The sequence below is a fragment of the Exophiala aquamarina genome, assembly GCF_000709125.1.
Source record: "Exophiala aquamarina CBS 119918 chromosome Unknown aczIA-supercont1.47, whole genome shotgun sequence".
Taxonomy (NCBI): Eukaryota; Fungi; Ascomycota; class Eurotiomycetes; order Chaetothyriales; family Herpotrichiellaceae; genus Exophiala; species Exophiala aquamarina.
Genome location: NW_013550541.1, coordinates 32,937 through 54,814, shown reverse-complemented (window position 1 = coordinate 54,814; position 21,878 = coordinate 32,937). Strand labels below are relative to the sequence as shown.

The window sequence follows — 21,878 nt, the reverse complement described above, 5'->3', positions numbered from 1 at the left end:
ATTTCTAATCCTATAGAATAGAATGGCGTTTTATAGAATCTTCCGTAAGGCTTAAGTATAGCCTTGCCTAATGGATACCACGTGATCCTAGCTTATATAAGCCTAATCACGTGACTAGGCGTTAATAGGGTATCGCTTAGTCTTAACATATTTATTTCGAGGATTAATTATACGAAATTAATTTACGAGCTAACCTAGGTAAGGGCGTAGCCCCTTAATCTACTATAGAGATACTAAAATTATACGACTTCGGTTTCCTCTTACTTATCGACTATTAACTTAGCTCGAGCTTATATAAGCTACGGCCGAAACTTTAATCTTTTTCTATTAAATTTAGCTAGCTCGAGAAGTTTAGCCTTTCGTCGTATAGGGTCGGATTTCTATATAGCGCTCGCCGTCGTAGAAGTCGTTACTTTAGGCGTACGAGCTCGTATTCTATTCTATTAGCCGAGTTAATTCTCGAGTACTATTATTCTTTAGTTTTAAGTCTATAAGAGCTAGTATAGCTCTACCGCCTACGCTAGAGCGATTTTCGTTAGTTACTATTCGTTATCTATTTCGTACGCGGTACTCTTTCGCTACGTATAATAGAGAGCTTTAGAATAATATAAGGGTTTAGCTAGGAATTTAGAGTAATTCGTCTAACTACCGTATAACGAGGATTCTAAAGCTAAGGAGAGAAAAGAAAAGAGAAAATCTATCTACTATACGAATAAAGGAAATATTTTCTAGCCTCTCCTATAGTAGGTTAGTATCGTTTCCTAGGAGATAATCGATAGAGAGGAATTACGTAGCTTCGGCTATATAGTTATATAGCCTAAAGGTATACTACGAGTAATCGCTCTAGGGCGTACTCTAGAGCTTTATACGGATTTAACTCGTAATACTAGTATATATAGTTACGAGAATAGTATTCGTATAATACGAAATACTAGAGATTATTATTACGAATAGAGATAAGCTATTTAATTCTTAGTTCTAGTAGTTATTAATAGACCTATTAGGAATTAAATATAAGATATTAATATTATATTATTCGTAGGCGGACGAATAAACGGAAAGAACGAATTAGACGATAGAATAATACCTACGATACTATATAGATTACTAATAAAGGAATTAAGTCGAGCTACTACTAATAGCTTATTCGCCTTTAATAATAACGTATCGATAATCGGAATATCGCCGTTCTTTACGAATTACGGAAGATACCTAGACTTTAAGAAAGAACTATTAGGCGATAGACCTATAGCGGAAAGGGTAAGGGTAAAAGTCTAAGACCTATATAAATTATACTTTCTACTAAAGATAAAATTAGATAAAATATTAAAAGTAACTACGAAAACGGCGAATAAAAAAAGATCTAAGGAACTAGACTTCTAGGAGAAGGAGATAGTTTACGTTAATACGAAAAATATAAAAATATAAAGACTAAGTAAAAAACTAGATTATATAAAAATTAGTCTATATCGAATTAAGAAAAAACTAGAACTAGTTTCTTATAAGCTATAATTACTAGAAGGACTAAATATATATTTAGTATTCTATAAATTACTACTAGAGAAAGTACTAGACGAAACTAGATTAAGACTAGTATATAGCGATAAAGAAACTTAAGAACTCTATTATAATATAGAAACTATACTCTAGTATAGGTAAGAGGATAACTAAATAAAATACTTAATTAAATAGTTAAGATATCTAGAAGAAGAAAATACTTAGGAACTAGAGATAAACCTTAATTCGAAACTAGTTACTCGATATTATTAGAGGAACCTAGGACTTATTCCTAATCTATCGAATTAGTTACGAATTAACTATTAAAAATAAACTCGAGTTCGATAAGAGCTAACTCGTAGTTAATATCGACGAACGTCTCTACGAACTTAAAGACGCCTAGTACTTCTATCTCGCGGCGAAGTATACGACTAGACTACGCCTCTAGTTAGGCTATAGAATCCTAGAGGTCGCTATCGAACTCCTCGGTATCGAAGAAGTCTTTCTAGGCTTTTAGTAAAACTTAGCGGAGCCGAGTAATTTCGCGGCGTTTCCGACGGAACTTAGATTAGAGCTATTTCTTTTATTCCCTAACTTTTCGGAATTCTTCTACGGAAAAGGTACTATTATAGTTTCTTTAGTACCGAAGATATTTAGGGTATTTTATCGACTACTCTCGATTATAAAAATAGGTAATATTATAGTTAATATACTCGGTATAGGCGACTATAGCGGCGTTTTTAGGATTAGAAGATATAGCGTTCGTAATTTTAAGGCGACGTACGTTCTAGTTACGGATAGATTTAGAAGATCGATAGCTCTTCTTAATGCCTAAGGGCGATATAGTTAGCTATAAGAAGAGAAGATAGAAGAGTTATAACGGAGGGGGAGCGATTACCTTAAGTACGTTAAGGATAACGTAGATAGAAGGAGGAAATAGTATTACGAACTAGGTTATAGATAAGGTCGCCGAGATAGGCGCCCTATATTTTAAGGAATAGTTAAGGAAGGTTAGCCGATAGAGAACGAGGCTATATTACGTAACTAGGGGATATATTATTATATTACCGCATTATTTCTAATATAGTAACGTACTAAAGTAGTACTTTAAACATTATATATATACGCTCCTTTATCTAGATAGTATAGCTCGGATTATAATAGCCTACTATAACTCGAAAGCTTACTTAGTAGGAAGAAGAGGTCCTAGTACGATAGATACTAGATATAGATTTACGCGGATATACGCCTAGAATAGGCGACGTTAGTAGGAAAGCGAATATACTACTTACTAAGCGCGTCCGTAGTACGCTAGTAACGCCGTCTACTATCGGTATTAATTAGGCTACGAACTTCGTCCGTTAGCGCTCTAAATTACGTTTAGATTACCTTAGGAAGAAGGACTCGTAGCGAGCTCTCTATAAAGACCCTAGCGTTATTTAGGCGTAGTTTAATCTAGTACGAAACGTTATCGCTAAATACGGAGTAGTAGACGATAATATTTAAAACTTCGACGAGACGGGCTTCTAGATAAAAGTAATTTCTATAGCTCGAGTTATAACTAGCTCCGAGCGACGTAGTCGGCTCGTCGTTACTTAGTCTAGTAATCGTACGTAGACGACGATAATCGAGACGATCGTAGTAGACGAAAGAGTATTAGATCTATTAATTATCTTCGCTAGTAAGGTCTACTAGAAGTAGTAGTTCTAAGAGCTTTAGAACGACGAGTATACTAACTAAAAGCTCGTCGTTAGCGAGACGAAATAGACGAACGATAAGATAAGCTTATAGTAGCTCTAAGAGGTCTTCGAGTCGTCTACTAGGCGCTCGAGGCGAGGTAAATACCGATTACTTATTCTAGATAGCTACTATAGCTATAATACGTCCGAATTTAATAACTATTATACGAAGTACGATATTATCGCGCTTTTTATACCGTCGTATACTTCCTACTTACTCTAGTCGCTCGACGTAGCGTACTTCTCGCCGCTTAAGCGAGCGTACGAAAGGCGGGTTAAGGAGCTAATACGCCTAAACTAATACTATATCGATAAGAATGACTTCCTACGCCTATATATAGCGGCTCGCTTCGAAGCGTTTACGGAGTATAACGCGAGAGTAGACTTTCGAGTAGCCGACTTAGTACCGTACGATCTAAGCGTTATACTCGATTAATTAAGGCTAGTATTTCGTACCCCTACGCCGCCTTTCTTACTTCCGTCGAGTTAGGAGCTCGAGTAGGGCTAGGATTCGGAGACGCCGCGGACGGTTAAGTAGGTTTAGAAGTACGCTCGTACGCTTAGGAAATCGCTTAAGCGGAAGACTATTCTAACTCCTAGTCTAACTAACCTAGTCGTCGTATATAGGCTGCGCAACGGGTTACTAAGAAATGTAATTTACCGAAAGTCTAAAATTACACTTTACGCGAAAATATAAAACTTTAAATTTAACGCGTATTTTACGCGATTTTCGCGTTTTTTTTTTAAATAATATTAAATATATAGAATATATATTCTTATTTAGTATACTTAATATATTAAATAAGTATATATTTACTAATAACCCGATTAATAACCCGATCGGGTCGGGTTAATTTTACTATAGATATTTTCTTATCGATAAATTTAACGTGCTTACTAAGATTATTACGTCCTAAACTTAAAATCCACTTTACGCGAAGTACTATATCTTAGTAATTAACGCGTTATTTCGCGTTATTAATTAATAAATAGATAGTTTTTAGAGTTAAATATTATAATTTAGAAGTATAAAAAATTATATTAAATAGTTAATAAGTTATACTAAAAAATATAAATTTAAATTTTTAAGAGGGTAAACTAGTTAATCGGGTTATTTAACCCGATTACGGAAAATACTAATCCGTTGCGCAGCCTAGTCGTATAGATAGCTAAGGCTACTAAGTACGCTATTTACGCGTTCTAGCTAGCGTAGGAGCGAATTACGGAGCTAGAGGAGCTTATCTAAGTAAGGAAGAAGAGGAAGACGACTAGTAGGAAGTATATTAAGAACGGTAAGCTACTTAGTGCGAGCGATATACGTTAAGAGTACGTAGACGAGTCCGACGAGGAAGACGAGGATACTATTGTTAGGGAATATCTCGGGGGAGCGAATGGCTAGAGCGAACGGAAATGCGAGCGAATGCTAAGGATGTAGTTCGATGCTAAGAGGGTCGATTTTTAGTGTATTTTCACCTATAATTCCATCTCTTGCCATAAATAGCTATAAAATTATATTAATTACATCGAATTACTTACCGCTTACGCCGCCGCGTTATAAATCGATTTATATAGCCTTTCTTTAGTAATTTAATAACTCCTCCTCTTTTACGTACTAAAATAACTAATATTATATAATGGACCGCGCTAATTAGGTACGTTAAGTACTATAAACTTATTATCGAGCGCTACGTTAATGCGTAACTACCTTACTAGCGCTAGGAACCTATTATAGGAGAAGTATTCGATAATCGTAAGGATACGAAACTACGCTTATAGGTTTAGGCCCTTATTATAGGGTTTAATATCGTTTATAAAGGAGGAGGATCCTCTAAGGTTCCTAGAGGTCTTTATCGATATATTTATTACGGTAAGGAGACGAGGAATAGTCGTAGGCTCGAGGATCGCGTAACTCGTAACTCTAAGGATATAATTACCTTATAGCGTAAGCGTAAGGGTACTAAAGTTCGTTAAACCGACTACGATTAGCGCGTTAACCTAGTATTTATCCTAATTAATAAAAAGGATGAATCTTAAGGACGTTAGTAGACCTTAATAAAGGTCTACCTTACTTACTAGGGTTACGAGCTCTCTATTACCCTATTTACCGCGTATCTAAATTACCGTAAGAGGGTTACGAAGTAGAAGGAGTTAATTACGACGGTAATAACTTATCGTAGAGCTAAAGTTACGTATTCTAACTTAAGAAGGATTATCGAGAGTAAGGATTTTATACTATATTTATTCGTTAAGGAGTATTATAATACCTTACGTAAAAACTCGGTAAATAAAGAGGATAATAAATTAATTATTAGTCTAGTTTATAAGCTCTAAGAAAATAATTAGTACTACGAATTTAGGAGTAAGGTCCTTAAGAATAATAAGGGTAAGGTCGTTAATAGGAAACTTATTTAGATATAGTTTACGTACCTAAAATTAATATTCTATACGTAAAAGTTTATTAGCGATTTTATTATTTATATTAACGGTACCTTTAATACTAATAAATTAAAGATACTTCTCCTTATCGCTATCGATTAATTAAATAGTAGTAAAACCTTCCCTATAGCTTTTTCCTAGTGTTCTAAAGAGGATTAGGCCTCGTACGCCTTTTTTTAGTAGTACCTTAAGGATTATTACTTTAACGCGCTAGGAAAACCTCCCTACGCTTCTCTACGAGTCCTTATAAGTAACTAAAACGTAGGCATTACGGTATTAGCCCGAAAGCTTTTTCCGGAGGTTAGGCATTAGTTCTATAACTAGTATACTATTTAAGCGATGGAGAAAAAGATAAGGGAGTTTAGTACGTCGACGTAAGAGATTCGAACGATTTATTAGCCGAGAGCCTAGGATTATATTATATTAGCGACGGAGGAGGTATTAGAGGATAATCGATAATAATTTAGTAACGACGTTAGTACTTAATTTATACGTTACTTACTAGAAACCTAGGTTCTAAAGGAGCACCGAGTTATCCGCCTTTTTACTATTAAAAATACTAACCTTAAATCTACGTTAAGCTAGCGAAGTAAGTCCTATTATAATAGCGTTAGGAAGCTAATAAACGGCTAGTTATTACTAGAAGAGTTAGTAAAAGGGCTTATCCTAAAGATTAATTTAGTAGTTAAAGATATTAACTAGGACGAGGTTTCCTCCTCTACTAGTTACTCACGACTTACCTAGGGGCCCTCCTTTACGTAGTTAAGGTTATAGGTATCGAATTATACGACTATATACGTAGAAAGAGAGTAGATAGTATTAAATAATATAATAAGAGGAGGAGAAGACCTTAAGATACTAGAAAATAGCTATAAGTATAAGGTTTTACTCCGCTTTAGTATCGCTTATTAGTATTAGTTAAAACCTATCTACTTAGAAGGATTACCTATTCTAAGGACCCTTATTTATCCTCGCTAGTAGCTTAATAGAGGACCTATTTACTTATTAAACTAGATACCCTTTTATCTACTAACTAATACGTAATTAATACCGCCGCCGCCGCCGATAGCTCCTATTACGATAATTTATTAGGAGACGATAAATTAACTCGTAGAGATTAGGGGGTTCCTTAATCTATAGGAAGCTTATTAATTAGCGGTAGACGCCGTAAATACTAAGCGTTAAATTACTTACTTTAAGGTCCTATAGCTATAAAGTCTCTTACGCGCTACTTAACGGCGTTATTAAATATAATAGGTACCTCTATAGGCACTAGATCCTCGCCGATAAAGTTATTTAGTAAGGCGTAATACTTACGGACCCGTAAATTAGCGCGTATTAACTACTAATAAAATTAGTAAGCGCTAACGCCGCTAGGGTCGCTCTATATAGCTATAATAGGAGCGTTATAAGGCCTTATAGGTTATTAAATAAGAGATAGAGTAGTTATTAAATCGCGCGGTAATAGAGTAATAACTATTTAATAAAGAGGAAGATACTATAGAGTTTATTAGATATACGCCTCTCTAAGATATTCCTATAAGCTCTAAGATTATTTCTATAACTCCTCCTCCATCGAAAGTTATTCCTACGAGTAGTCCTCTACTAGAAACTTTAGATTTAGTAATCCTTACCTCGGAGCGGCCTCCGCTACGGCGCGAGCCCTCGCTAGAGGGTTCTCCGCTATAGATTACGCTAAATAAGCTTCTAGCGTTAACTACGCTAGTAGTACTTAGTAGGATAAAGAGACGGCGAAACTACACTATTAAATTTAACTAGGGTCGATAGTAAGGGTTTATTCCTAAGTCCTAGGAGCGATAGTAATTTAGTAACCCTAGGGCTAGTAAATGGAGCGGAAGAACATTGATCCGGAGGTCCTGGAGTAGCGTTAACACTAAGGTTGACGCCGACGAGGCTTTATTAAACCTTAGCCTTGTCGACGAGGGTTCACGATGACAGTGTAGTTAATAAATGGATGAATAATGGTAGGATATGCAAAAGGGGTCAATTTTACAGCTAAATTAGGCCTAGTTTACATTACTTGGCATTCGCTCGCATTTCCGTTCGCTCTGGCCATTCGCTCCCCCGAGACATTCCCCTATTGTTATTCGCGTTGCGGGCGCTCAGCGGCGTTGTAGGCGGTGTAGTACGATAGGGCACAACTCCAGGACGTGTCAAGCATTAAATACAACAGCTTAATGGCGAATTGGATACGATTTAGCGTCGTTGTGGTTGATAGAGCAAGCATGAAGAGTGGTGGTGGTTGATTAGTGTTCCACTAGCTTGTGTGTTCCACTAGCTTGTGGATTACGTTATACTGTTTCTTCAACCACTCGCAGTCCCTGATATCGACCCGCATCCAACGAATCTTAACCACGGTCCTCCATCACGGAAGGATCTCCCTGAGTCCAAACGACTCTCAATGCGCAATGTTTCAGTTTCCATATCCCATTAACCTTGATAACATCCGCGGAATACTCGCCGCTGACCATGAATTTTGGTCCGTCTGGTTCCTTGCCCCTCCCAGGAGGACAATGCTGCGCCATTGAAGTCGCCGTGACAAAAGCATTGTCAGCGCCGTCCTTAGCAACCACGCGAATGTTGCTGATGCTGTGCGTGGTATCCATAGGACCAACCTTGTCGAGTACATGCGTACGGATGATGGTGAGGCTGGGTAGGACTTTCTTGTCAGCGCCGTTAATTGTGAAGGAAACGTCTTCTCCAGCCCAGGCGGAGTTGAAGAGCTCCGCGTCATGGTTATCGCACCCAACCAGGGCCCGGGACAAGGCGTCCACGATGGCTTCGCGTGGGGAAAGGGTATAGAGGGAAGACGGCTCCATCTCGGCGACTGCGTAATATTCGACGGCAGACTATAGAAATTGCGCTCTGTTGATTCCAATTTACTCGCTAATACTCTCTTCGTCTTGCTCAGGCTCGTCTGAGCCATAACGGATCTTTTAAACCAGAACTTACAAGTCACGTGACCAGGCTCGCTCGGGATTTTCACAAAATTCCGGACGCCACATGTCCCCCAACTGCCCAAGGGATTTGTAGAAAATTCCAGGCAATCTAGCACGCTTCCCTTCATCCCCACGATTCCGGGATTTCTTGTTGGTGCCTAAGAGAGAACCAATCGACAACTCCTCAACAGAGGCAGATATTTGGCAAGTTGTCTACCGAATTCCACAGGATGGACAGGCCAAGGCTGGCCCGTAGCGCCAAATGGGGGCAGGCATGTGCTCCTTGCGCAGCCGCGAAGACACGATGCATTCGCTCCGACAAGGTTCGAGGGACGAAATGCGACCGGTGCCACAGCCTCGACCGAGATTGTTCCGACCAAGTTCAGGGACCGCGGAAGAAGAGACAGCCCAAACGCTCGTACGTTCACCACCCCTTCTCCAATTTCTGTGCGCATCCATGGCTCCATCCGATGTTTTGATTCCCATAGCTCCACTATCTATCAACTCTCCATAGAGGTATTGTTCAATTGGCGCGTCTCTCAAGATGCTGCCCACATCGTTGCTCGACAACCGGCAACCTACTCTGTTCATGGGCCATCCCTCGCCGGCCCTGTTGCGTCTTCTCTTGACTCTGCCTAACAAGTGATTATGTGGACAGGAGAGCAGCCGAGCTGGAAGAGAGACTTAATAGTCTGAGCGAGTTTCTAACTCCGTCGGGTGAGGGAGACAACCCGACTCCGCATAGCTTGTTAACACGCAGCGAGCCAGGCAATCTTGTGGGATCCAGGGCTCAAGACCGGCCAAGTCAGGACGACCCAGTGCTGCATGCCACAGTGCCCAAATTCGGCTCCAGTGCATCTATATCATGCACGTGCAAGTCGCCCGTCAGCAAGGCCGATCTTGTGCCCTCGGAGTCAGACGAGACTTTATTGTCCATTTACACAAATAAGCTCTCTTCACATTTCCCTTTTGTCGTGATTCCACCCGAGACGACTGCAAAACAACTATATGAAACTCGACCGTTTCTCATGAAGGTCATTAGGATGGTGGCTTCGGTGGGGTATTTGAGGTCCATGCGGGCACAAAGTCGCGCCGTCTTCAAATATATCTGCGACATGATGCTGATGAAATCTGAGCGGTCCTTAGACCTTCTCCAAGGCATCTTAATCTTCTTGGGGTTCTATCACTATATCTGTATGAGTCATGCCCATTATAATAATCTCGCCCATCTGGCAGTCAGCCTGGTGGGAGATATGGATCTGAACACATGCCCCAACTTGAAGGCTCGGGAGGAGCATCATCGCCTGGCTCTCGTGCGCGCCGAGGAACCGCGACCGAGAACGAATGAAGAAAGGAGAGCCCTTCTAGGCGTCTGGTACATGACTTCAAAGTAAGTCGGCCACCGCATTTCATTGGACATCTCGTTAACTTCCTTCGCCCCTTCAGCGCCGCGCTGGTCGTCAAGCAATTGGGACCCGCGAGATATACAAGGTACCTAGACCAATGTCTGCAGGAACTTGAGAGTGCTGCTGAATACGAGACCGATCAGCTCACCGTACAGCTGGTTCGTATTCAACATCTCACTGAGAAAATCTTCGATTTCCACACTGGGGATCAGCTCGTCAATGAACTGCCAGGCATTCCGAAAGCCGCGGCCGGGGAATATCTAGACGCATTCCAGGCAGAGCTGGACAGGCTTCGGAACGAGCTACCTCTTCATCTCAAAACAAACCGTGAGACCATCCTCTGCGTCGAGTACGAGTTCCAGGCGCATCACTAATCTAAGATGAGGGTTATAGCACTTCTATCTTGCCATTATAACAGTGCTTCACTGCGCCTCTTCGCGCCTCTTCTTGCCGATGCGCATCTCGTAGATGCCGTACCTCAGCCTTTTACCTCGCTCTTCCACTCGGGCTTATCCCCCCCCGACATCTTTTCACGTTTCACGGCCGCGCTCAAGACTTGGTTCAACTACTGGCTCACGGTCCCTGTATGCTCCTACTTCTACTTGCCCCAGCCTGCCTCCTCTCAGCTCATCCACGCCTCCAGGAACCTCGTCGAGTGGGTGAGACTGTGTGGCCCGACCGCGGTTAAATTCTCCAGTACTGGCACCGAGAGCCCTTCCTTGTCTCAGAAAGAAGTCACCACGCCTCTGCAGCCATTGCCATCATTCATCGGCGTCCTACCGTGCCCAGAGCTGGTCGCCCCCAAGCCTTCCGCGTCAGCCTCAGACTCCAGTTGTTATGCCCAAGCGATACTCGACATGCTCCGGGCTGAAGTCATTGCGCAGCCCCAGCTCCGTGTGGACGCCCTCGGTATCGCCGAGGCCATGGCTGTTCGGTTCGAGTCTGCAAAGAAAGAGATGGCCGCGGCGCAAGGCGGGGTGTGGGAGAACGACATGTGGGACGCAGCCGCGCAGCAGATGTGGATTAAGAAAGCCAGGGTCGAGAAGTGGTGCGAGAGTGCTGCCGTCGCGGCGATTGACAGGGAGAGCCAGCCGCTAGTCATCCCTCTCGACCACGGCGAGGCGACGCCTGCCTGGTGGAGTAGTGACAAGTTCGAGTCACAAGATGGCCAGGACAACTGGCAGTGGGCGAGTGACGCGTTTGATGGGATGGACTGCGATGCAGCATTCCTTGAAATCTCCGGGGACTGGTCTACGGATAAGGTCGGTGACATGTTACCGACGGGTAGGTTGAGCCCTCCAATTCGGTGAAAGGCCGAGAGATTCCCGGCATTCATAGTGTGGCTCCGGCACTGAGACCGTCGTCAAGAGATTCGGCGTCTGGGCAATTGACGCCTAAGAGTCTGGATATAGGTTTACTAATAAGCTGGCTTTCTTCCATAGTAGTGACATACAGGTAGAGGCTTGAAAACACATGTGAAGAGTAAACAACGATGACCGTGTTGTAATGTACCGGTCAGTACGCATCTGCAGTACGAGCTGCTAGTCTTAATGTGTCGGATCGGTCAACAAGTGACGCCAGGAATTGGCATATGCGGGTCAAGAGGATCTCTTGGTGATTCCATGAGCTACCAATTCTTGACCGTGAGTTGTTTGTCGCGGTCAGAGACGGAGTTTACGGAATGGTATCCATTAAAACGGCATGTCCGAAAATTCCGCGGGAATTTCGGAGGCGAGAATGGACCCCTTTCCCTGCGAGGCTATATTTCTTCATGCTCTCGACCATTTACACACTGCTCGTTGATGCAGTGGTACCCGTCAGGTCTTACCAGCTATACCAACTATTCGCTGAACGACCATGAGGTTGCTTTTGCTTGGCGTTACCGGCAACGTCGGTAGCCGGGCTTTACCAGCCCTGGTCAAACATGGCCACACTGTCGTCGCATACGTCCGCTCGCCTCAGAAGCTCACGCCCGCAGTGAGGACTTCGTTGGCCGACGTGGTTGTCGGCTCGGCCACGGACACGCAGGCAATAAAGAATGCCCTCCTCGACCACCGCTGCGAAGCTGTCTTTCACGCCGCCGGCGTGGCTCAGCAGTGGGGCCACTCCAAAACTCTTGAGTACAACACCATCTTCGCGGCCGTGGCCGCCGCCATTGTGGAAGCCCGACGTGAGCGCGGCGGCCCGGCAATTCGTGCCTGGCTGATGTCCGGCTTCCCTATGTTGGACAGCATCAATCCACCACATCTCATCGGAGACTATCTCCCCCTATTTCCCGAGCATCGTAAAAATCTAACCCTCCTCCGGGCACAAGAAGAGGAAAACATTGCCTGGTCACTATTTTGCGCCGCCCAACTGACACCCAAGCACAAGGAAGCTCTGATTCTCGCACCGAACGACTGCTCGGCCGATAACGTGATTGCCAAAGCGGAATCCCCCCCAGACTGGCGGGACACGCTCAAGTGGGTGCCGCTGATGGGGAACTATTTGAACATCATGACTCAGGCGGCTAGTTACGGGACTTCTATAGAGGATCCACTAGACTTCATTGCTGCCGACTTGGAGAAGGGACTACAGAGCGAATTTGTCAACAGACGAGTCGCTTTTAAGCAGAAGAACAAGGAATAGTGATTCCGTACCAGCGGTGAAAATCTCCTCGGGGCTATTTCAATGATATGTGGCAATTCAGGACGTATTAAGCACCCATGACACCATTACAGCAATATTTGAGCAGGGCTTTGCGTCTTTACTATTTCTACTACTCCTAATACCGAACCAGGGTGTTGCACCAGCACCTCCCTTATCTCTTGTCGCAGACTTTCGCGGGTCAAGTCGCAGGTTTTTCCGCGCAGCCATTGAAGATTTCTATTGTGTGTCTCCAGACCTGCTTCTCGACCCCTCTCGCCCGAAAGTCTGCCAACACTTTCTCATTATCCACGCTCTCGCTTTTCTCGTTGCTTAGAAAGATACCTCCTGCAGACATTGGCGACTTCTTTATTCCATCAGACAATGGAACGGTGCCATTCTTAATCGAATATCGGTCACTAGTTAAGTAGAACAGGGCCCTCGCCCCCGCCTCGTCGACCGGGGTGGCGAAAAATTTAACCACCGGGTAAACAAGCCCGTTCATTAGCAGACGTACCAGCCCAGTAGATCCCCGGGAGAGGAGAGGTGTCGCAACGGCGCCTGGAAAGGCGTGCACGAAGGATATGGCTGGGTTTCCCCGGGCGAGATGCTCAGAGGCCAGTGTAAGCATAGTGGCTGAATGAACTGCTGCTGCGAGGATAGAGTAGTTGCCCTGCATGCGAAGATCCAAGTCTTCCTCATTCATTCTGCCCTCTTGCCCGCCGGCTAGGATAGACACCACCCGCGGGCTCGCAGCCGCGTTGAGCAGCGGCAGCAGTCCATGTACAGCACGTATCCGGCTGTAGTAGCGAGTCGTCATCGATGGTTCGAGACCCTCGGCTGTCTCCTGACGGCCGCTGAAAGAGATAAAGCCAACGGACTCGAACAGAAGATCCAGCTTGGTTTCTCGAGCTTTGATAAATTCGACGACATCACTGGTGGCGCGGATGAGGGAGACATCTTTCTCAATGGTCGTATAGGTACCCTCGCCGTTGCTCTTGCGAAGCTCATCCAACAGCGCCGTGATCGAAGAGGCGCGCCGGGCTACAATATAGATGTGCGGCCGCACTGCATATCTAGCGAATTGAACCAAGGCACTCTGACCAATGCCGCTTGTGGCGCCGAGAAATAGTGCAACGAGGCCAGGTGGCAGTTCGGCAATGCGAGCATTAGATTTGCGAATAGCTTGGATGGCAACCATTTGAGGATATATAATGGTGGAATGTTTTCTTATCGCGAATAGTGTTTGTAGAAGAGTGGGAAAGGTTTGACGAAGAAGTAACTTTCTAGAGGCAGCCCAGCGCTAGACGAGCGTAGATGGGAAGAAGTGAAGCTCTAGCTTATCTAGGAGAGATATCTACCTGCTCAGATCTATTCCGAAGACGGGCATCTGGTCTACATATACACATGGAACGCAGTCTGTGCAGCGCCGAGCGAGTGCGAGCACCGACGGCTCGGGAGATATGTTACGGCTCTATCCCGGTTGGCACGACAATACCCCTGTACGAGGTTAGGTTCCCAACAACATGTGGCGTGTCATTACAAGAGCAAGCAGAAAGTGGAAGATCCGAACAAGTGAAAATCTATTGGGAGTGAGTGCACGGAAGCTCGGCCAATAGCATGCAATGCCAAGCCAAGCCACAATGTGGTCCATGGTGTACCGGTGCTATTTGAATAGACATTCAGCACTGCTCAACGCCCTCCGTGGTTTCTCTTATCTCATAGGGCGTAGTTCTAGGTCTTTCACAACTGTCGAGCTTGAACCCTGGCCTGCTAAAGGTTTCTCTGTCGGGGTTTCTAAAGCTCGTGAGGCGGGTTATGCCACCGAAACATTATGAGAGATAAGGGGCTGTCGTTATCCTGAGGGTGGCATGGACCCCGGTGACGGTGGCTTTGAGAATGGGGGGACGATATAGGGCGTTACCTCGTTCTCCTAGGTCCTGAGGGTTTAAGAATGATGAGAATGCGCCCTCTGGACCGAGACAGCCGCCTTCAGTTGTTCTTCGACAACCTTGCAGTCTTTTTCGAAATTGGTGGCCAACCCTATAAGCACACCCCCGCCCGCTGTTATGATCGGCTGCAATCGAAAATCAACATCTGCTCTACACTCTATTCGAGCGAGATCTTGTCTTGCAAATCCTACTTTTCTCCTTCATAGTGCACCTCGCAGGCCCCTCCTAGGAAACCGCTGTACTCTATTCAGCTCAAACAAGGAGACAGCAACAGAGAATTCGTTTACAATATACTGACGTATCCCTTTCGTCCGATGGCGACTCTTTTCCTCGAAATCACTGAGGGCCCAAATAGAAGACTCAAGCCCCCCCCTTCAGCGACGTATTTTCGAGGCGGGCCGTAGGTAGCAATACGCCTACACACTACGAATCATCTTATACGGCACTATTAGATACGCTATGTGCGGAACTCAGCTGTACTGTGCCGGCCTGTGTCAAAAGATCCGCTGTGCTCTACCATCCTCCATTATGTGTTACTCCATTAAGTCGAGATACAGAATCCCGAGCATCGATGATATAGAATAGAGAGCTGAATGCTTACTACGGCGCCCACGAGGATATTCGACTTTACGATTGTTGGTACCTTAGTCAAGGCGTAGATGATGGGCGGGTTTAGCTAAGCTTGTACAGTGTGCGGCTAGCGAAGTTAAATGCGCCATGGAGGGATTAGACGCATGAGAGGGGCGAAACGGGTCCCTCTCGACAGTGTAGAGGGAGGCCGTGAAGATCGAGTATGAAGAGGCTACTCGAGACACACTCGAAGAGACGGGGTAGAGTTCGAAGGGGCCGGAAGAGAGAATCGAGGGGAACCCGACGCGGCAGGGATAATATCGGCAACGAGGCAGATTTTGTTAAAAAGAGCAATGTTCCTAGTTTTCTAGTAACTACAGGTTATATAGCGTTCATGAGAAATTGACAGAATCCGACGGAGCCGGGGGGAGAATCGATGATGGGGGGCCTAATGCGGCAGAGGGGAGAATTCAGACCATGTCGGAGTGAAGCATGACAGGGTACGTTAGGGCGAACGGAGGTGAGAAAGGAAAGAACAGGTTGGAAGAGAGGGAGAGAGGGATGGGAGTGGGAGATAATGCTCTTATAGCCGTTAAAAGCGGCGGCGCGCCCATCCCGCGACCATACCCGAAGGGGCAGGACCGCCTAAACCGGAGGCGGATTTCCCTGCAACGACTTTACAGTTATAAATTCGCTTCTAGAAGAAATTGTACCATCGAAGTTATTTATTATTTATTATGTCGAACCTAAACTATTATAGGTGTAAGGTTGTCGACCCAGCTCTCCGAGATTACTCAAATCGCACTAAAAAACCGAATGGCCCACCTTCCGTGCTATAACTTGGAGCCTCCTATTGTCGAACTAATAAACTACTAACCGCAAAATGTGACTAATGTGGTTAAGCACGTTCGTCCAGCCTCATCTAAGAAGAGATACGGAAATTGTCCTAACTATCGATTAGAAGACGTCTAGTACTCTGGCGGGAAGACATTTACGAGACCGAAGACTTATGGTAGAGGCTTAGTGTTACGAACTAGGTCACTAGAAGGGTCGCTAAGGACAAGCTACCTATACTTAAAGGAAACAAGGAAGTTAGCCGATGGAGAACGAGGCTACGTCACGTGACTAGGAGATAGACTATAGAGGACTATAGACTACGAGGATAGTCTAAGTAAGTCTATAGTCTAGACTAGTATTATATATATACGCTCCCTTACCTAGATAGTATAGTTCGTAGTTAACTTCGTTAGTAATTCTATACCTACGTTTTAGGATATAGTCCGACGATTATATATTCCCTTTATTATCTTAGTTAACACTCTAGTACCTACTCTATTAAGGAGCCCTACCTTAGTTAGAACTACTTATAGCTCGGATTATAATACTTTAACTATTACTTAATTAATATTAAATATCTAACGTAGGATCCTCTCGAATTAGATCTCTACTACCTAGCGTACGTCTACTTATAGCCTTAAATAATTCTTTAAAGACTAATATTATTTAAGATAGTAGTTCTAACGAAGACTTAGACGTAGATATAGTTAACGTACTAGGACTTACTAATATATCTAGAGATAGCGTTAAGATAGAACTATTCTATAGAAATAGGGAGAAGCTAGAATACTTCCTTATATAACTTAAGACTACCTTTAAGCTTAATCTAACTAAGTATACTAGAGTAGAGGATAAGGTTATATTCGTAGTAATATACCTTAAAGGAGTAGCGTTCTACTAGTTTAAACTAGTATAGAATAACTACCTCGAGTCCTCTAGTCTCGATAATAAAACTAGAGTATATTTTAGGAACTTTATATAGTTTAAAATAATAATTAAATAGATCTATAGTACGATTAATAAGGCTATAGTAGCCTCTCGTACTATATATACTCTTAAATAAATAGAATCTATAGTTAATTATTATTCGAAATTTAAGAAGCTAGTAAAGGAACTAGAATATACGAATAATAATATCTTTAAGAATACGTTCTATAATAAATTAAAGAAAGAAGTTAGGAAGGAAATAATAGAGCGTTCGGAAACGTATTGTTACGGGATAGGACTACGGTAGACCCTAGAAGCACCTATCCTATACTAAGACTAGTCCTAAAATACTAAGGGGCCTAGTATATAAGACCTTAGGGGCTATACGAATCGTATACGAGATTTTTAGACTCCTTAAGTTCTTATAGTCGATGTTCTAAGGACTATATAGTAATTAATCGATTATCTTAGTATTCTCGTTAAGTTACTTATACTCTTATAATTCTATAAGAACTTCTCTTAACTAATATACTAAGGAAAGACTTAGGAGTATAAGCGGCGTAGCTAAAACGCGTACTTAAAGAAGGTTATTAGCTTAGATAGAGTAAATAGAAAATCTATCGCCCTAAGTAGGAGAGCTATCGAGTTCTACCTAGCGTATAGTAGAGGAAGCGCGGAAGACGCGCGGATCTCGAGCGGACTCGAGTAACCTACTATTATCGCTTAGTAGAGCTAAGGAAGATACTCCTTAAGGAAGCTCTAGAGCGTTAAGTATCGTACCTATATCGGTAATATAAGATCGCTACGCGTAACTATAACGTAGACTACTAGAAAAGAAATAGCTAGATAAAATATAACGGATAGAGGCGGAGCTTCGGAATAAGTAAGTTAATAATTCGGTAGATATCCTAGATATAACGCTACTCCTTCGTAAGCGACTAGTAAGCCTATAAGAAAATAGTCTAGTAAAGTATATTAAGATAGGAGAACCTAAGATATACGTAGATACTTCGCTAGCTAGTCTATAGAAGTTCGATATCTATTAGTAGATTCGTTTTTTTATACTATCGAGTTCGACGATACTATTAAACGCGAATCGTATTAACTTAGCGACTACGTTCTTAACTAATACTACTACTTTAGTATAGGCGCGCTAGGAAGAGGCCGTCCTAATATAGAAAGACTTTATCTACTTTCTACGAAACCTAGTATAAAACTTAGCGAATCGCTTAATATTCGTACTAAGTCGCCTATAGCGAAAACGCTAGGACGAAAGCTAGATAGTTCGAGAGCTATAAGAAGAACTTATACGTATCTAAACGAATATTCTACCGATATCTAAACGCGAGACGTATACTTAGGAGCTACTACTTATATTAAAGCCTAAGATTCGACTAGAGGTAATAAGATAATTACTCGATATTAAATCTAAAGAGTAGGTCCTACGCGCGGTATAGCGCTAGAAGGAGCTCTAAAGGACTTCTAGTAGAAGGCCTAAACTACGAGAAGTCTCGAAGTATTCTTCTAGTAAGTAGAGCGCGAAAACTCCTTAAAGGAAGCGCTTAGAGCTCTATTCGTATAACGATAAGTCGAAGGGAAAGAATAGAAAGTATAGACCTACTTTCGGCGATAAACTATATTAAAACTATAACTAACCTAGATATATAAGAGTAGAGTATTTATAGAGTACTAGTAAAGTAGCTAGCGGTATAGCTAGGAATAAGAGTTAGGAAAAGGATAAATTTCTCTAGATAAAAAAATTAATATCTAATACGGTACGCGCTACTAGTATATTAAAGCTACTAGGGAGTAGTACGATATTATCGCGAATACTAGTAGTAACTATAGATACGAAGTTTAGTAGTAAGAGACGTACGCTTCGCGTACTAATTAACTTCGAAGCGAAGCTAAACTTTATATTATAGAGAGTAATTATAGAGGAAGGCCTCGCTATAAAGATATCGAAGGAGCGTACTTACGCTATCGACGGCTACTTAATTTAAGTCTATAAGAATTACTATATAGTCCTATATACGACTAATATATTAGAAACGTACGTTTCTAGTACCTATAGGTTCCTAGCTACTAATCTTAGTAACTTTAATATAATCCTTAGGTATATCTAGCTTTATATAGTAGATCTAGAAGTTCGCTAGCGCGAAAATACGTAGTATTATCGTATAGTACGAGAAGCGTATATAGTTCTTATTTCCTTTCGAAAGGTAATAAAGCTAGTTAAAACCTATCGAGTTTACGCTATCTACTTAAAGAACTTAAAGTCTAATAGTAATCCTATTAAGGAAGAATCGTAGGATAATAGCGAAAGTATAGCGGTCTCTTTACCGAAAGAGTATCGAGATTTTAGTAATATATTCTCGAAAGAGAATATAGGTAAGCTACCGCTAGATACTAAAGTAACTTACTCGATTCCTTTAAAAGAAGGTTTAATAGCGAATTATAGGCTAATCTATTTCCTTAGTATAAAGGAGCTTCGAGTACTTCGCGAGTATCTTAATAAGTATTTAGCGCGGAAATAAATTAAGAGGAGCGAGTCGCCTACGAAGGCTCCTATTCTATTTATACTAAAGAAGAACGGTAGCTTACGACTCTATATCGACTATCGTACCTTAAATAGAGTAATTATAAAGAATCGTTATTTCTTACCCTTAATTAGTAAGATACTAGATCGATTAGTCGGCGCTACTATATATACTAAGTTAAACTTACGTAATATTATATTAAGATTAAATCGGTATATATTCTCGCCTATCCTATAGGTCGAATAAGGGAGTAGGGCTACGTTACTAGGGGTTCTCTCTCTTCTATATTAGCGGAGGAATAGTAACGCTATCGATCTCTATAGTCTTAAGCCCGCTAAAGGACTATACTTTTAAGACTTCTCGTAATAGACGTATATAAAGTCGTAATAGCTTTATTCGTAAAGGTTACTACTACTAAAATTTAGGCTATATAGTTATATAGCCGAACTCGTAGAAGGAAAAACGCTCTTAATTCTATAAACTATACTCTTATAACTACTATCTAGTATTCTACGTAAGCTCGCGTATATTAGGTTACTCTTCCTTCGTTACTTATCTCTTCGATCGTCTACTTTCTTCCTCCCTTACTTATTCTTCTATACTAAGGCCTCTTCTCTCTTCTCTTATAACTAAGCGCCTCGAGCCCTAATATATTCCTCTCCGCTCTACTACTTAGAGAATCCTCTTAAGTATATCTATAATACCTAGAACTATAGGCTCGCTAGCTAACTCGTAGAGAAATTACCTCGCTCTCGTAGAAATATCGTAATACTAAGTAATCGTATCGTATTAAGAATAATTCTTTATAGCTAGTATTTAGATATTCTTTTCGTTAACTTAAGGCCGTAGTATCGGTTATCGTAAGAGAAAACTTAGAGAGTAACGTCGAGATTAACGATATAATAGTCCCTCTCGATAACTTATATAAGCCGTTTATCTTATAAAGAGTAAAGAGCTTTAAACGAAATACTAAACGAAACGAAATTATAGTTAACTAGTAGTAAAAGAAATATTTATACTATAATTATAACGTTTTAGTATCGTATTCTTAAAGTAATATAAATAAAATAATATATAATAAATCGTCCTCGTATTTCCTAAATTATTCGGCTATATAGTTATATAGTCTAGCCTCCTCTACTTTAGTAGTTACTTCTTTAATCGTATTTCGATCTTACTCCTAATAGATTATATATTAGCCTTAATTAAATCCTTAAGATCGATAATCGTAACCTTCTTCTTCCTAGTAGACGTATTAAAATCTCCTATCTCGCCTAGTACGAAAGCCTTCTTCGAAAAGAATAGATTTATCTTCTAGTTCTTAACTTCTTTAGTAATTATATCTACTACCTCTATTCTCGTCCCTATATCGATTTATACTACTTATAGATCTTTACTATAGTAGAATACTCGAAAATTTATTATTATCTATAGCCTATAGTCGCTAGTATTCTATTACTTCTTACTTTTTATATCGCTAATAATAATATCTTCTAGTAGATATTCTTCGGTAATTAATAACGAGTAGAAATAAATTAAGTTCTTATTATTCTTCTTCTTCTTATAGTCGTAGATAGAGTCGAGATAAAAGATTTTACCTCCTCTTTCTCCCTTAGTTAGTTTCTAGATAATTAAGAACTAATATAGATCCTTATTAATAATAATAGTACGAGTCTAGTCTCTATTTCCTTTCTATAGTTTATAATATTTACCTTATTTAATTATATTCTATATATAGTATAGTATAATATAGACTTAGTTATTATTATATCCTCTAATAGCGATAATAGCTATTAGTATAATAGAGTCGTTTAGCTATCTAGTTCTCTATCTTCTAATTTCTAGAGTACCTAGATCCTTAATTTAAAGACTCTATCCTTCGTATCGTATATTACTACTACGAATCTTTTAGTTTAAATTATCGTACTTATTATAGTAATTATTTAGGCTTACCTAGATTACCGTTTAGTACTCTATATCGCTTTATAGATCGATATAAGAAAGCGTAATTATTATCGTAAACTTATAGAATATCTACCTAAGCTCGTTAACTATTCTACTTTTATTCTTACTCTTTACCTTATAATTAGCTATACTTATATATAGTTCTAAAGTAATACTAATAAGCTAGAGCCTAGAAAAACTCGTAAATATATTCTTCTTATTATCGTTAATTAATTCTTCTTCCTCGTTATTAATTCTTCTCTCTATCTACCTAACTATTAATTTCTATAGAACTTTCTATATTACCGTTAGGCTCTTAATTAGATAGCTCTAAAAGACTCGATTTATTATTACTTCCTTTAAGACTTAATTTCCTTAAAAGATCCTTTAAATTTCGTATTCTACCTTAGCTCCTACTATTTAGATTAGCGTAGAATTCTTATTT

The 21,878-nt window shown here is 41.2% G+C and overlaps 5 protein-coding genes across 5 annotated transcripts; 3 read left to right on the top strand and 2 right to left on the bottom strand.

Annotated features, from left to right (window-relative positions):
• Positions 1–8,041: 8,041 nt before the first annotated feature.
• On the bottom strand, positions 8,042–8,512 carry A1O9_13045 (uncharacterized protein; the record flags this gene model as incomplete). The annotated part of the gene is made up of 1 exon (XM_013398043.1): positions 8,042–8,512. One exon carries the CDS (start codon positions 8,510–8,512, stop codon positions 8,042–8,044), a length of 471 nt encoding a protein of 156 aa, XP_013253497.1.
• Positions 8,513–9,660: 1,148 nt separating this feature from the next.
• A1O9_13044 (uncharacterized protein) lies at positions 9,661–10,412 on the top strand (the record flags this gene model as incomplete). Its single annotated transcript, XM_013398042.1, has 2 exons — positions 9,661–10,022; positions 10,079–10,412. The coding sequence occupies 2 exons, from the start codon at positions 9,661–9,663 to the stop codon at positions 10,410–10,412; spliced, it is 696 nt and encodes a 231-aa protein (XP_013253496.1).
• Positions 10,413–10,418: 6 nt separating this feature from the next.
• On the top strand, positions 10,419–11,436 carry A1O9_13043 (uncharacterized protein; the record flags this gene model as incomplete). Its single annotated transcript, XM_013398041.1, has 2 exons — positions 10,419–11,300; positions 11,377–11,436. 2 exons carry the CDS (start codon positions 10,419–10,421, stop codon positions 11,434–11,436), a joined length of 942 nt encoding a protein of 313 aa, XP_013253495.1.
• Positions 11,437–11,895: 459 nt separating this feature from the next.
• A1O9_13042 (uncharacterized protein) lies at positions 11,896–12,666 on the top strand (the record flags this gene model as incomplete). Its single annotated transcript, XM_013398040.1, has 1 exon — positions 11,896–12,666. The coding sequence occupies one exon, from the start codon at positions 11,896–11,898 to the stop codon at positions 12,664–12,666; it is 771 nt and encodes a 256-aa protein (XP_013253494.1).
• Positions 12,667–12,865: 199 nt separating this feature from the next.
• Positions 12,866–13,864, bottom strand: A1O9_13041 (uncharacterized protein; the record flags this gene model as incomplete). Its single annotated transcript, XM_013398039.1, has 1 exon — positions 12,866–13,864. One exon carries the CDS (start codon positions 13,862–13,864, stop codon positions 12,866–12,868), a length of 999 nt encoding a protein of 332 aa, XP_013253493.1.
• Between the last annotated feature and the right edge of the window lie 8,014 nt (positions 13,865–21,878).